This window comes from Lacerta agilis, chromosome 1 (genome assembly GCF_009819535.1).
Source record: "Lacerta agilis isolate rLacAgi1 chromosome 1, rLacAgi1.pri, whole genome shotgun sequence".
Lineage (NCBI taxonomy): Eukaryota > Metazoa > Chordata > Lepidosauria > Squamata > Lacertidae > Lacerta > Lacerta agilis.
In genome coordinates, this window is record NC_046312.1 from 123,737,603 (window position 1) to 123,750,702 (window position 13,100).

The 13,100-nt window shown below is 43.8% G+C and overlaps 1 protein-coding gene across 1 annotated transcript in view; it reads left to right on the forward strand.

The window, feature by feature from the left end:
- Positions 1-1,429: 1,429 nt before the first annotated feature.
- FAM117B (family with sequence similarity 117 member B) overlaps positions 1,430-13,100 on the forward strand; it is a 43,889-nt gene continuing 32,218 nt past the window's right edge. Inside the window, 1 exon segment of the mRNA XM_033151956.1 lies at positions 1,430-1,567. Within this exon segment, the coding sequence (XP_033007847.1) occupies positions 1,430-1,567 (138 nt within the window).

Below are 13,100 nucleotides of genomic sequence, written 5' to 3' on the forward strand. Positions count from 1 at the left end.
GGGGGGGAGGGTGGAATTATAGATATGTATCTGAAAGAAAAAGCCCACCAGGAATTTATTTGTGGTGTAGTAGTTAGCAAGTCTTTTTGCACCGCTGCATTGCTAAGAGCTGTTTACTTTGTTTTTGTCCATATGGTTATCCCTTATGTAATGAATAATTGTAACATGCAAATGAATTTAAAGTTTATAAAAGGCTATTCCATCAGTCTATATAATGAAGAATATCTTCTGTGATTTGCTTTTTATCATATTATGTATGTCTTTCGATGCCTTTTTTTCAGTAAACATGCCTCAGATCTCTGTTGCAACTTTTTCCAGACACACCGTACGAAATATACTGATTGGAAATATTAATCCTATAACCAATGACATACCGGTAGTTAGCCATACAAAAAGATGAAGGACTCCCTATAAGATGGAAATGTGTCTGAGGGAGCAAGTTTTAGAGGAAACATGATGGCTGGGTAAATGTTAAGCATCCCTTCCCTACCCAATCCTCTTCTCCTCTCCTCCTATCTGCAGCTTTTTCTTTATAAAAAAAAAAAAGAGGAACGTGTCATAGGGCACTGGGATGAATGTCCCTTTCATCTCCAGTGCAGGCTAAGTACTGAAATTCAGATAATAAAATATTGTAGGCATTAGCCATCAGCTATATGTGACATTCATTCAACTGTATTGCACTATGAATTCCAGTGGCATTGCTAACTGGGAAGACAATTGCATTTAGCAGTAACAAAATCTTGCAATTTGAGTGCTGGTAAAGTACAACATCACTGAAAGAGGTGTGCATATCTGAGGAAGACAGACTGGATCCTGTGCACAAATGAGCAACAGCTGCACAGTTGCTGCTTTGTAAACTCGGTGCTCTGAGACGGTAGGATATCTGGAGTAAGCAAACTCTTGTTTTCAACAGGGATACACAAGCACCCTAACATTCAACCTGAAAAACATGCTTTTGCGAGTGCCCTGTTCAAGCACTCACAAAAGTGTAAGCCTTTTTTTCCGTAAGTGTCCAGATTGAGGACTTGCAAAAGGCTTGCTGGTCCTCACAGTGACCACTGCCTCCCATCTCACCAACCGGAATAATATATCTTGAGGTTAGGGCAGGATGGTAGAAGAATAGAGGCAACAGGTATTCTGGAGCCCCTCTCGGAGCCTTCTTCCCAACAATCACTCATAGTATAGTCCCATCCCCAATGAAGAAAGATGCTCTGCTGGGGCCTCTGGATGCTCCTTGCTATCTTTGCCCCCCCCCACTGGCAGAGGAACAGGGGTGCGGGGGGAGCGTACTGCCACTGGCGGCACGATCCCAGTGGGGTGCCATCGCGGCTGCCCCCCCCCCGCGCTGAGCGCCACGCCCCCTCAGGTGGAACGCCATGCCCCCAGCACATGTGCCACACCCCTGCGGGCGGCATGCCACGCCCCCAGCATGCACACCACGCCCTGCAGGCGGTGTGCCATACCCCGGGCAGCGCACCACACCTCTGTGGGCAGCGTGCCATGCCCCCGGGACGCGCACCAGCCATACCCTCGCCTGCTCTCTGCCACTGGCTCCCCCTGTCTCACGGTAAGTAATTGGGACCTTGTGACGGGGGGGGGGGGCAGAAGTGACAGTGGGCACTTGTCGGATCCAGATCAGTGAAAGAGTCCTGCTCACCTTGAACCATTTTCAAGAGTTTGAACAGATGTGCTGTCTTCTGTGACCATTGAGTCCCGCCGCATGTGTTTACACCCTGCTTAGCATGTGTGCTCTATTTTCAGTTCTTTCTGTCGGACTGTATACATTTTGCCAGGCACACAGATTTATGCAAATCAGCCCACTTCCCTTTGTGTACCGCTGTTCATTTTTAAAGAAAACCATTTGGTCAAAGTACCATTTTACACAGCTTTCCAATGCTTCCTTTAGCACTTGGAAAGTTTAATTTAAAACAGAACTAGTTCAAGTTAATCCTGTCCCAAAGGGAACTACTTCCAGTTCATCAAAACAAAACTTGTCTAATTAAGTCATCCAAATGAATTCATAAAAAGTTCATCTTAAAATCAGCATTCAGAATGTCACAATCTGCTGTGCAGAACTATAGGGTCTGAAAGGAAATAGGGGTACACAACTAATAGATGTCTACCAGACAGAGTGTTAGCAAGTGAATCTTTTCAATTTGTGCCAGCCACACAGCTGTTAACGGCATCATTCATTTTCTTCCTCTACCTGTACTTCTCACTGCAAACTACCCTGTTGAAAAAGAACGTATCTCTTCAGTAGGGAAGATACAGGAAATGCCTTACATTCCTTCTTTTTGATTACATAACAACAGCGTTGAAGTTACTGAGCAATCTTAGCAACACCTCCATAGCTGTCTAATAAGCCTCCATTGTTTGCTTTCTAACTTTCCTTATACCTGTAGATGTCTGACTGACTGGGGGGGAAAGAGTCTGGGCCTCCTGCCAAGCTGAAGAGAAGGGAATGAAAGTGAAGATGCACTAGAAATTGTTCAAAGCTCTGCCCTAGAATAAACTTAATACACCTTTACTTCACCCAGCAGTTATGGGGACCACTTACAAGTGTAGTCCAGAGATTTCTGAACAAGTCCAGTGAACTTTGTTCAACTAAACTAGTTAATTCCAAGCACTGATTTCCTTGTTCCTTAAAACTTAAAACTTTGAGGATATAGTAGTTTGGCACTGTTAACAGTATCAGTCTCATACTATTTGAGTAGTAGCAGAGTACTTGCTTAAATGTTTTAAGACAAAAATTAGATATGAGTCTTATGTGCTCTGCGGACATACACCCCACTGTTACACATGGGACCGCAGGAGAAGATACATATACAAAGCTGCTTTATAAAATTCCTAAACTGGAACAAAAGAGCAACTAATCCTGAGGAACTTAAAAGACTTAACAAATGCATTCTGGCATGAACTTTCATAGCTGCAATATAAATAGGCATTACCTGTCCTGAAAACTTGGTGGCCTTGTGTACACATGTTCACATACAATGCTGAACCTTGGTTAGTGGTACATGCACAAGCTAGGATGAGCCAGAGCAAAACCACCAGCTTGCATTCTCCTTCCACGTCGCCAAGAGAAAGACTTCTGCCATGTCTATTAACGGTTTCCGTGAATCTTGGCTTCTCGTTACATATAGACTGGAGGCGGTAGCAAAGAACACACCTGGTCAACTTCAAAACGAGCCAATTCCAAACTTTGGGTTATAAAGTTGGCTTCATTAACTATCGCCATGACATACCAGGATGTGTAAAAACTGAAGAAGAAGAAGAAGAGTTTGGATTTGATATCCCGCTTTTCACTACCCAAAGGAGTCTCAAAGCGGCTAACATTCTCCTTTCCCTTCCTCCCCCACAACAAACACTCTGTGAGGTGAGTGGGGCTGAGAGACTTCAGAGAAGTGTGACTAGCCCAAGGTTACCCAGCAGCTGCATGTGGAGGAGTGGAGACACGAACCCGGTCCCCCAGATTACAAGTCTACCTCTCTTAACCACTACACCACACTGGCATTGCAAGAGGAGGGGAGGAAGAAATGAAATTAACAACATGTGCAAGCTCAAAGCTTTGTTCCGGCTCATCATAGATCATGCATGTAGTACTAAATCGTAGTTTAGCATTGTGTGTGAATTAGTACAATGAGACTAAAGGAAAAACAAAACACATAAAATGCTATACCACATCAGAGTTGGGTGTGTGCCTTGGCTTGTAGAGGTATACAAGATGCAATCAGAAATTAGGAATTACTTTTTTTTTGCCCTGTGATTTTAACAAGTGAAACAGATTTTTTTTAAAATTATAAAGTACATCATTCAGATTTGGAACGCCCCCCCCCGCCCCCGCCGACAGTCTTAGGTCTATTTCCAGTGATTAGCATTTAATATCTGTTTCGCACAAATACTGTGTTGTGCACTGTGTATTTGGTAGCTTGAAACCAAGTTCTTTGTATCTTAACAACACTATGAAAAATTCCAATGTAAGTTCCAAAAGAAACTGACAATGCAAATTAAGAAACTGATAATTCCATCCTCTTTATTTGTGTCGCTTATACAATATTGAACTGCATTTCTTGTTTGCTTACTCAAGAGTGAGGGAAATGGGTTATACTGGCATGCATGTAAGGTTGAGGTATCCTTCTCAATGACTCTGGGCTGTGAGTTTCCTCCATCTCAATGATGGTGTGTTGTGACAGTGGAGATATTCCTACAACTTTAAACACGAAGCCATGCATAGTCTCGAATTGGAAAAACAAAAACACTGAGCTACATGGCATTCATGTCCACAGCGAGACTTCTAGGGAGAAGGAGCCGAAGAATACTAGTCCTCTCAGAACTGTCTTATTGTAGTGCTTCTCGCACATTTCTGCTGAAATGTCAAATTTATACATGGTTGATTTTACTACTTTTGTATAAGCTGCCCAGTACCTTGCTATGCTTTTTAAGTTGTGCATTACAGGATAGTCTGACTACAAATGAAACGTACCGCTTTTTTTTTAATCATCTGTGGATGCCACTATGAAAGCAGACATTCTTAAAAGCCACTTCAGAGTTTTCTATGAATACTTGTTATATATGAACCTATATAAAGAGACTGTATCGATACGGAGAAATTGGATCGGAACATTTAAAAACATTTCCTTAGGTTTTTTGGGGGGGCGGGGAGTCTTGCTGTAAAATGATGCATTAATCCATTTAATAAAAATCACCTTCATGAAAAGAGCTGGGGGTTTTTTGTGTGTGTATGTGTGTGTAAGTTTGACAACTTTGTGGTGCAACCAGTAGATGTCACTGCTTACTATTAAAGCATGGGATTAAGAGATATTTATCTGCTGGGAAAGAAGAACCGTCTCCTGACTTGGCATATTACAAGAGTAAGTTTTTTTGGGGGGGGAAATGTGCCCAAATTCAGGTTTCTGTATCTATTTCAATCATGCGTATAGGTAAAGGTAAAGGGACCCCTGACCACTAGGTCCAGTCGCGGACAACTCTGGGGTTACGGCGCTCATCTTGCTTTATTGGCCGAGGGAGCCAGCGTACAGCTTCCAGGTCATGTGGCCAGCATGACAAAGCCGCTTCTGGCGAACCAGAGCAGCGCACGGAAACGCCGTTTACCTTCCCGCCGGAGCGGTAACTGTTTATCTACTTGCACTTCGTGCTTTCAAACTAGGTTGCCAGGAGCAGGGACTGAGCAACGGGAGCTCACCCCGTTGCGAGGATTTGAACCACCAACCTTCTGATCGGCAAGCCCTAGGCTCTGTGGTTTACCGGTGTTTCTGTGCGTTGCTCTGGTTCGCCAGGAGCGGCTTTGTCATGCTGGCCACATGACCTGGAAGCTTTATGCCGGCTCCCTTGCCCATTAACATGAGATGAGCGGCGCAACCCCAGAGTCGGACACAACTGGACCTAATGGTCAGGGGTCCCTTTACCTTTATATCATAAACTGGCACTACAGATTTTGGTTATAGTCTGTTGCCCAATAGCAGTAATGCATGCATTCTACATCCCATTCATTTTCCACGTTCCTAGTGATACCGAAAGCACAATTATTACAGTACTGTAAGTATAACCAGTGCTTTTTCTGGGGGTTCTCAAGGCTTTGCAGTACTGTACCAGCACTTTTTTTTTCCTAGAAGAAAAAGCACTGGTTAAAAATGTTGCACTTAATGTAAGAACGTCATGGTGAGTGCTGGCACCTTTATTCTAGGAGAAAAGCACTGACTAGAACTATGATTTGCCAACCATCACCACACTAAACCACAGTTAGCATAACATAAGCCATGGTTTGAAAACCCAATTCAACCCATAGTTTGTGGTTCATCAGAAGATATTATAAACCCCACATTGTTAATTTGGGCATTGCATTAAACGATAAGTAAGTTTCCTTGGCATGGCTTACCATGCTGTCTGAAATTAAACCAACATATTTCCTAACAGAATATTTGAACCAGGGACTTGTCAGCAAATATCCTACAACAGTTTTATAAATGGACCGCTACGTGTCGTAACATTGCTCCATTTCACATGAATTTCTGTTTTTTGACATTTGTAGGCAGGGAAGCTGTTTAAAAAAAATTGTAAACAAATGCCGACACAAAATAAAAGTCCTAGGCCATCATCTGTGTGCAATTAGGACTAAGGTTCTCCACCGAGATTTCTGGTCTGTTTGCTTATCCAGTTGACATGTTATAAAAGTTACATTTTTTAGAAATGAAGTTATCGCCGTTCATATTGCGGCAATACACCATTGTTCTCAGAATTTTCTCTCCAAAAATAGTTCCTTCCTTTATGAGCTCACACCCTAAATAAGGGAGCAAGAGGAAACCCTTAAATAAGTCTTAATTGTCTGGGCTTGTCTGAACAAATGGTGAGAAGGAGCCAAGCTTTCTCATTCCAACTTCTCTTGCTAAGATCTGCAAATATTTCTCTTTGCACTATGCCCATGAGAACTCTCCTTTTTAGGCAGGGCCTGGTGACTGGAAAAGGGCAAGAGTGCCAGGCGATGTCTCTGTTACAAGCACTTCCTCTTCTCCTTTCCCTATTGCACTGCAGCTGCTTGCTTTGAAATCATAGCTGTCAACTTTCCACCTTTTTTTAAAGGGAAATTCCCTTATTCCGAATAGGATTCCTCGCAAGAAAAGGGAAAAGTTGAAGCTATGTTTGAAATGCATGTCTAAGTAGAAGTCCTGGACTGTTTGAAGCTAACCAGTGAAGACATCTGTGGAGAGGGCATTCCACTGCTGTAGTGCTAAAACCGAGAACATAAGAAGAAGAAGAAGAGTTTGGATTTGATATCCCGCTTTTCACTACCCGAAGGAGTCTCAAAGCGGCTAAACATTCTCCTTTCCCTTCCTCCCCCACAACAAACACTCTGTGAGGTGAGTGGGGCTGAGAGACTTCAGAGAAGTGTGACTAGCCCAAGGTCACCCAGCAACTGCATGTGGAGGAGTGGAGACACGAACCCGGTCCCCCAGATTACGAGTCTATCGCTCTTAACCACTACACCACACTGGCTCTCATAAGAAGCCTGCTGGATCAGGCCAAAGACCTGCCTTAATCCAGCATTTTGTTGCCACACTGACCAAATAGATCAGAGTTTCCCAGACTTGTTTCTCCAACCGTTTTTGGACTACAGTTTCCACTATCCCTGACCACTGGTCCTGCTGGCTAGAGATGATAGGAGTTGTAGTCCAAACAGCTGGAGACCCAAGTTTGGGAAACCCTGAACTAGATGCTTTTGAGAGGCCCACAAGCAGGACATGAAGAGTCCCCCAGCTTCGGGTACTTACACGTTTTGCTTCATAACTTGTTTTTCTTGGAGGGTTAAAAAGAAGGAAGGAAGGAAGGAAGGAAGGAAGGAAGGAAGGAAGGAAGGAAGGAAGGAAGGAAGGAAAGAAAGAAAGAAAGAAAGAAAGAAAGAAAGAAAGAAAGAAAGAAAGAAAGAAAGAAAGAAAGAAAGAAAGAAAGAAAAAGAGCTCATTCTGTGGCCCCTGTGCAAGACTGTGCAAAACCCTGAACTAGGCCCAACTAAAACTGCCTTGGTAGACTGGAAAAACTAGCTTTTACTATCTATGAATTCATAATATATTCACACTCCAGTGCATGGCTGGCCTTCATAAGACTGGGAAGCCTCTCACAGAGGTGTTTCTCCTAGCAGACTTGACTTTTTCTTTTTTTTCTTTTTAAAGCAAAACAAAGGATTTGGTTGGTTTTCAATGAAGGGCTCAGAACCACTGATCCAGCAGATTAGCACAATGTGAAAACAATTTCCAATGGGAATTAGACAGAATTAAGAGGGTGGATGGCAAGAACCACCCTGATAAAAATGTCAGATATATCCACAAGCTAGCTTATCCCACGCCTAGGGAAGGACGTATAAGGCAGCTGGGGCACTTACTTCCTTGAAAACACAAGTGTGTGTGTCAAATATGTCAGATAACAAATGAGGGGTCTTAAATCAGACTGTATCTAGTTAAGCGAAGCTGATACTGTATCAGTAGAATTTTAGAGCCATAATCTCCACATGAAAAGTACCACACAGTTCAAGTATTTCCATGTAGTACAGCTTATGTTAAATACGTACCCATCTACCAACCGCCATTCCCCTCCCCCACCTGTTTATTATTTTTACACAATATATGGTTTGGCTTTTATTTTCTGTATTCTCATCCGTTTATTTATATTTTTTAACATAAGGAGACGAGGCTGGGCCCCCAGCATTCTACGTAAAGGTACCATCTAGAGTAGGGATCAGCAACCTTTTTCAGCCGTGGGCCGGTCCACCGTCCCTCAGACCATGTGGTTGGCCGGACTATATTTTTTTGGGGGGGGGGAAATGAATTCCTATGCCCCACAAATAACCCAGAGATGCATTTTAAATAAAAGCACACATTCTACTCATGTAAAAACACCAGGCAGGCCCCACAAATAACCCAGAGATGCATTTTAAATAAAAGCACACATTCTACTCATGTAAAAACACCAGGCAGGCCCCACAAATAACCCAGAGATGCATTTTAAATAAAAGGACACATTCTGCTCATGTAAAAACACCAGGCAGGCCCTGTTAAATAAAAGGACACATTCTGCTCATGTAAAAACACCAGGCAGGCCCCACAAATAACCCAGAGATGCATTTTAAATAAAAGCACACATTCTACTCATGTAAAAACACACTGATTCCTGGACTGTCAGCGGGCTGGATTGAGAAGGCGATTGGGCCGCATCCGGCCCCCGGGCCTTAGGTTGCCTACCCCTGGTCTAGAGATACAAAGGCATTATAGTAACCGCTGTTGTTTCCTTTCAGCTGTTGGAGCCTGTTGATCTAGTATTTTCAGTGGGTTTTCTGTAATGATTCCAATAACGTTTCCCTGGGCAGTTGCGATCCAATCCCTGAACAGGGTTAGCATTTTTTACTGACTTTCTACTTAGAGGTAGGGTGTGTTCACATTATACCCATCTTAGTGCCCAGGTGGAGTTGTTGCAATTCTCTCCCCCCTCCCCAGCTGTTCGAATCGGCAGTTTCATTAGTGTCATATTTCTATCTGATTGTGTTTGCAATGGTGTCTTGCCTCTTTGTGTACATGTTCCTGCACTCAGGAGCCCAGAATGGTCCTACATGTTCACACCATGGGGTCTTGGCAGGAGAAGGATGCCATTATCCTATGCCGGGGTGGCCAACTCCCAAGAGACTGTGATCTACTTAGATTTTTTAAAAAGTGGCAGTGATCTACCCCCTTTTTTGGGTTCAGGTCCTTTGGGGGTTTGGGTCACTGTTGTTGAGTTTTTTAAGGGAGGAGGTAAAATGTTAAGCTTTTTTAAGGGGAGCCACAGTTGTTCAGCTGCTTTGGGGGGAGCCAATGATCTACGAGTGATCTGCTGCAGACGGCCAGTGATCTACTGGTAGATCATGATCTACCTGTTGGACATGCCTGTTATGCCAAGGTGTTCACACCTTGGAAAGAGATGAATGAGAATCGTCTTAATCGGTGTGAAGCTGGTTTGAGAAACAATGCATCAAACAGTAGCATTTCATAGCGAAGTACAGGACGCACATGCATTTTGGATGATATGTGAACACAGATTAAAAGCACTGGAAATGGAGTGAGTACATAGTAAATGGAAGTGTGAACACAGCCAGAGAGTCAAATTACAGGTTATGTGGGAGAGGAAGAAACCTTTCCCCCACAATCTTTTGTTTTGCTACTGTAAAGCAGTTCCCGTGCCAGTTTGAGCAACGGAACAAGCAGGGGTAATGGCTGCTCTCAAGCCTTAACTTCTGCACCATTTGCCTGCTCAAAATCACACCCCCCCCCCAAGTTGCTTTTCTCCCTGCGCTGGGGGAAAGAGCCTCCCTCTCCCATTCTGCTCAGAATCACAGCCTCCTGGGCTACTTTTCATTTGAGAAACAAACAAACAAACAAAAAACACGAGCATGTATCGCCCACAAATCCACTAGTTTGGATCTGAAACACAATTGTCATTATGTCGCCTAGACATCCAGTTTTCAGAGAGCTTTTGACCATACTAAATGTTTATTTAGTGGTCATCTGCGAACTTGCTTTTCGCCATCGACTCTGGATCATTTCTGAACAGCATCAGTCCTGATACAGAGCATCAGGGGAGCAGCTTACATCCTTGTGCTGTTAAAAATTATTTGGTCCTACCCTCTTCTCTCTTCACCCCGCCCTTCCCTGCCTTAAGCTAATGACTCTCACCTCTTACCTAGGGCACAGGTAGGAAATAGGGTGGATGTTGTCTGTGTTAATCCAATGCGGCTGTAAGGACCAGAAAAGTCACAGCAAGAGACGTGGTGCAGAATTCAGACAGCACCCCAGAATGCCAACGAAACCTGGAGTAGCTATTTGTAGTGACTCGCAGTCACTGTCAAACTACACTATTTCACCTGAACTAAGCTGAATAAAAGTATGTGGGATCCTGCTACTCTTTCTCTATAGATCTGGGTTTCCCAAACTTGGGTCTCCAGCTGCTTTGGGACTACAGTTCCCATCATTCCTGACCACTGGTCTTGCTAGCTAGAGATGATGGGAGTTGTAGTCCAAAAACAGCTGGAGACCCAAGTTTGGGAAACCCTGAACTAGATGGTGTCCTTCCCTAATGAAGTGTCCCATTGATGTTTTGCTGCTCCCTGTTAAGATCTCTGACTAGTCTTTGTCTCCCTGATGCATATTTTGACATCTGTAGACGGCATCATTCCCAAGGCAATACGGTGCTTCAGATCTCATTCATTCTTCCGTGCCCTCTACGAAGCGGTTACTGCTACACCCAGACTTGCGGTGGGAAATTGCGATTGGTTTGCAAAAAGGGGCTGCTTTTTAGTGGTGAATGAGCATTTACGGCGAGGACCAAGGGAGCAAGGCCTTTTCTGGAAGCCCAGCTGTGGTGAGAGCTGTGGGATGTAAACACAGAGCAGCCAAACACAACACTCCTAGAGAGGACATGAAGGTAACTCAGTCCTCCAGGCTTAACTTCCTGTTTACCTGGACTGAGTTACAGGAACCAGAAGTAGGTGTGGTCTTACCTGGGAACAAGATTCCAAAGAAGATTCCCCATTTTGCCTCGTCTTTTGAACTAGCAGGATGCTCTCAATCAGCTTGCAACCGAGAGGAGCAGAGGTGAAGCCTATGGAATCAGCTTCACCACATGGAAATATATTTATCTAAGTTTATCTGCCTCTTTGAGCCTGTACTGTGACTCTTGGATGTCTGTAAGTAAACTCTTTTATATCTAATAATCAGTGCTGTATTGTGTCTTTGCTTTTAAGAGGGAAGAAGGGGAATATACCAGGAATATATATTTCTTTTATAGAGGCTCTAGGAAGCCTATGCAACCATTTTCCGCTGTGTTTTAAAAGGGAATGTAACTCTGCTAAGTTTGGAGCTTGCTCACACAAGCTGGGATTGAGATATATAAATAATATATACTCATCCACACTCCTAAACATTCCCACAAGAGCTGGCTCTCAAGAGGCCGAGCTGAGTTCACTGCTGACTTGCAAGATGAACCTAGGACTTCCAAGGCCAAAACTGGACACTGGACTGGATTAATGATTTTGATTCTACCCTCCCCTCCCTACTCCATTTATCATGTATTAATGAAACAGAGAAACACTGGCAGGGTGCCACAAAGAATTGTTTGAAGCTCTTCCAATCTCCGTGTCACGAGGAGATTGTTTTTGCTCTAGGACAGTCACTGAACTGTCTTGGCAGCCAGAGATGAACTGGACATAAAATGATCTATAGTAATTGCTTCTGTTGCCGTCATTCCCACGCTGCTTCGTAAAAGCAGTCATGCCTGAACTGTCTTAGCTGTAAAAACACTCCTTGGGTTAGCTTCATGCCCACCTTCAGTTATCTATTGCTAGCTCAAGCAGATCTCCTATAGATTTTAGGCCACAATCTTGGAAAGGCCCTTTGAGTCTTAACAGCTCCCCAGAGATAGCCGTTTGCTCTCAGTCCTCTCATCCCACTACAAAAAAAATGAAAGGAGCAAAAACGGCATCTCTTCTTAACCAGACAGATTAACCACATTAAATGAGGTAAGCCTCAGCGCATAGCAACACCAGCTTGTAATTACATGAGCCGAAACACAAAGAAATGCATAATCAGATGCTATAGTTGACTCAAACAGGTTGCAAAGGGGAAGTGAAGAGTGTAAGAATATTCCACTGTGTTTGCTGAAAACAAACAAACAAACAAACAACTCATTTATTTATGTTTGGAAAGTAAGGGGTTAATGTATTGCGGAAGGAAGGAATCAAAGCGGTGCTCCAAAAACGGTTCAATTTCACACACCTTTTTTGTACTATAGTCAAACACCTGAAGGGGAAGAAATGGAGGCAGTGAGAGATTTCACTTTCTTGGGCTCCATGATCACTGCAGATGGTGACAGCAGTCATGAAATTAGAAGACGCCTGCTTCTTGGGAGAAAAGCAATGACAAGCCTAGACAGCATCTTAAAAAGCAAAGACATCAACTTGCCGACAAAGGTCCGTATAGTTAAAGCTATGGTTTTCCCAGTAGTAATGTACGGAAGTGAGAGCTGGACCATAAAGAAGACTGATCACCGAAGAATTGATGCTTTTGAATTATGGTGCTGGAGGAGACTCTTGAGAGTCCCATGGACTGCAAGAAGATCAAACCTATCCATTCTCAAAGAAATCAGCCCTGAGCGCTCACTAGAAGGACAGATCCTGAAGTTGAGGCTCCAGTACTTTGGCCACCTCATGAGAAGAGAAGACTCCATGGAAAAGACCCTGATGTTGGGGAAGATGGAGGGCACAAGGAGAAGGGGACGACAGAGGATGAGATGGTTGGACAGTGTTCTCGAGGCTACTAACATGAGTTTGGCCAAACTGCGAGAGGCAGTGAAGGATAGGCGTGCCTGGCGTGCTCTGGTCCATGGGGTCACGAAGAGTCGGACACGACTGAACGACAACATACACCTGTTTGCATCCGGACTAATGTCTTCTTGCGTCGTTAGTTCAGGGCTTGTGTGGGAAGCTGGCAGAGGGCATGCCTATACAATTAAGGTGTGTGTGTGTGTGTGTGTGTGTGTGTGTAAATGGCACATGTTACAGCATG